General features: G+C 35.9%; 1 protein-coding gene across 1 annotated transcript; it reads left to right on the plus strand.

Moving 5' to 3' along the window:
- Positions 1–926: 926 nt before the first annotated feature.
- On the plus strand, positions 927–1865 carry LOC100028402 (olfactory receptor 13A1-like). Its single transcript, XM_001378403.3, has one exon. The coding sequence runs from the start codon at positions 927–929 to the stop codon at positions 1863–1865; it is 939 nt and encodes a 312-aa protein (XP_001378440.3).
- Positions 1866–2713: the final 848 nt, after the last annotated feature.

The raw sequence follows: 2713 nt of genomic DNA on the forward strand, positions 1-2713 counted from the left end.
TTGAACAGTTATAAAACTTTATGTAGTGAAGTTAATGCATTTTAAATGTTCCTACATACATAAAAATCAAGTTGAATTAATTAAATGAACTTTTGACATTTATTTAAGTCTAGAGACATTATTTAATTATTATATAGAATTTGAAGGGAAATAAACTCTCTCTACCAATTGAGATAGAAACTTCTGCAATATATAGTTTAGGAAATTGCCTCGAGAAGGCCATAGAAATCACAGAATCAGAGAAACAAACTAATTCAAAATTGGAAATGAAAAATGACCTCAGAGGTCCTTAGTTCACCTTCTTCCCTTTATCGATGAAGAAACAAAGACCCAGAGAAATGAGTTGATTTACCAGTGTTACACCAATGCTTTTCCCAAATGATACTCCAACCAAGGTTCAGATGAAAGATAAATTGTTGTCTTGCCCTTGCAGAAAACAATCTTGTCAATGTACCTGGAATGAACTGTACATTTTAGTTGTTGCATATTAGATAGACCTAAACAATAGTTGCCTAGTTAAAAAAAAAAGGAATGTACTCAGAGTCAATGGACCTCAGTTCAAATCCTGACCCAGTGCCTGGCACAGAAAGCAAGCACCATAAATGCTTGTTGTTCAGTATTCATATAATAATAGTCTATCATTCCTTCTGTAATAAAAGAAAATATAGTTTTATGAATTGTAAAGTTTTTATTTATTAAATTAAGTTTTTACATCACTGATTCAGTCAAAATGTAAAGTTTAAAGAAATAACAAGATCACTTGGATTATTCATAAATGTTATCCCAAGATTGAATTATTTTAAAAATATTTTCTTTTCTCATAAAATGCAGCAAGTTAAAAGAGAGAAATAGAGATCTCTGTGACTATTTAAATTGACACTGGAAGTAAACAAGAGAAAAAGAGGGAAAACTCCACTCTCCATAGGATGTTGTTGAGGAACCAGACACTGGTGACTGAGTTCATCCTTCAAGGCTTCTCAGATAGCATTCCTATAAGGATCTTGCTCTTTGGCACTTTTTTCTTCCTCTATACAATAGCCCTTACTGGGAATATCCTTATCATTGTCCTGGTTATACGGAGCTCTAGTCTTCATACTCCTATGTACTTTTTTCTTGTTAATTTGGCCATGCTGGACATGATATGCACAACCTCTGTTCTTCCAAAGGTATTAGAGAACTTGGTTACTGAAAAGAAGACTATCTCCTATGGTGGATGCATGGCCCAAGTATATTTCCTCATCTGGTCTGTATCTGGTGAGCTCCTGCTCTTCACAGCCATGGCTTATGACCGGTATGTGGCCATCTGCCACCCCTTGCATTACAGCACCATGATGAGTAAGAAGATTTGTGTCCTTCTGGCAGTTGGGGTTTGGAGCATCTGTGGACTTAATACCACTATCAACACTGGACTGATGATTCGATTATCGTTTTGTGGCCCTAACATCATTAATCAATTCTTCTGTGAAATCCCCCCTGTGTTGCTGCTCTCTTGCACCTCAACCTATGTGAACAATATCATGACAGTCCTTGCCGATGTCTTCTTTTCAGTTCTGAACTTTCTGCTCACCATCGTGTCTTACTGTTTCATCATCTCTAGCATCATGAGAATCCAGACCACAGAGGGGAAGAAGAGAGCATTCTCTACCTGTTCCTCTCACCTGATTGTGGTCACCATGTATTACTGTACTGTGTTTTATGCCTACGTTAGTCCCATCTCTAGCTATTCTCCTGAAAATGGGAAAGTGGTAGCTGTGTTGTACACAGCAGTTAGCCCCACCTTAAACCCTCTCATCTATACCTTAAGAAATAAGGATGTCAGGGAAGCCCTCAGAAAAGGGTTTCGATTTGTAAGTGAAGGTTTATAGATGTACAGGTTTCTGGATAAGTTTGATTTTTGCAAGGATATTCTTGTAGTAAATGTCAAAAGTCCCAAGTCTTTGATCTTCTAAAACTCAAAAAGATTTTTCTTGCTATAAGATCTCAGATCCTAGGTATGATTGATAAGTTTTTCTTGTACCCACAGATACATAATATATAAAATTCTCTCACCAATTTGAGAATGAAACTACAATGAGTCTTTAAAGGAATTTAGTTATTCTATAGGCCAGAATCAGAAGGTGGATTTCCTTTCTTTCTTTTTTTCATTGAGGGTAAGATATAAAAGATAGAGATCCTGGTCGGATCATGAAACTTGGGAAGAACATATGAAAGAGCAAAATAAGACGAAGTCAATTAAATATGCTCAGTCATGAAAATGGCTTTATAATCTCATTAATTATGGAATTCCAAGAAATATGGTACATTATTCATTAATAACCCTAACTAAACATAAATTTCCTATCAAAGTAGCTCCACAAATGAAGGCAGAAAATAGTTTCATTCAGAACAACCACAGGACCAAAGTAAATCATCAAGTTTCCCAATTTTAAAAAAGGCAACCTTTATGAAAGGAAACAAAAATGCCAGTCCTGGTCTTCATAATCAAGGCTTATTACTGGCATGTAGCCTCTTTCAGCTCTTGTTTTACAGTATCATGGAACAGTAATGGATTTCCTTCAATGTGTTTCTTTCATTGTGTCTGTGTGTTTTGGAATCAGTGTATTCAAAACTACAACAGATACTGACCTCTTGTTGAGGGTGTCATTCTGTAGGCCTAATGTTATGAACCATTTTCTCTGTGAGGTCTCCTCTATGCTGTCCTTCTCCTGATCTT

Source organism: Monodelphis domestica, chromosome 1 (genome assembly GCF_027887165.1).
Source record: "Monodelphis domestica isolate mMonDom1 chromosome 1, mMonDom1.pri, whole genome shotgun sequence".
Taxonomy (NCBI): domain Eukaryota; kingdom Metazoa; phylum Chordata; class Mammalia; order Didelphimorphia; family Didelphidae; genus Monodelphis; species Monodelphis domestica.

Excerpts from the sequence above, each read along its gene's own strand:
- LOC100028402 (XM_001378403.3), top strand. The coding sequence starts at position 927 with ATGTTGTTGAGGAACCAGACACTGGTGACTGAGTTCATCCTTCAAGGC.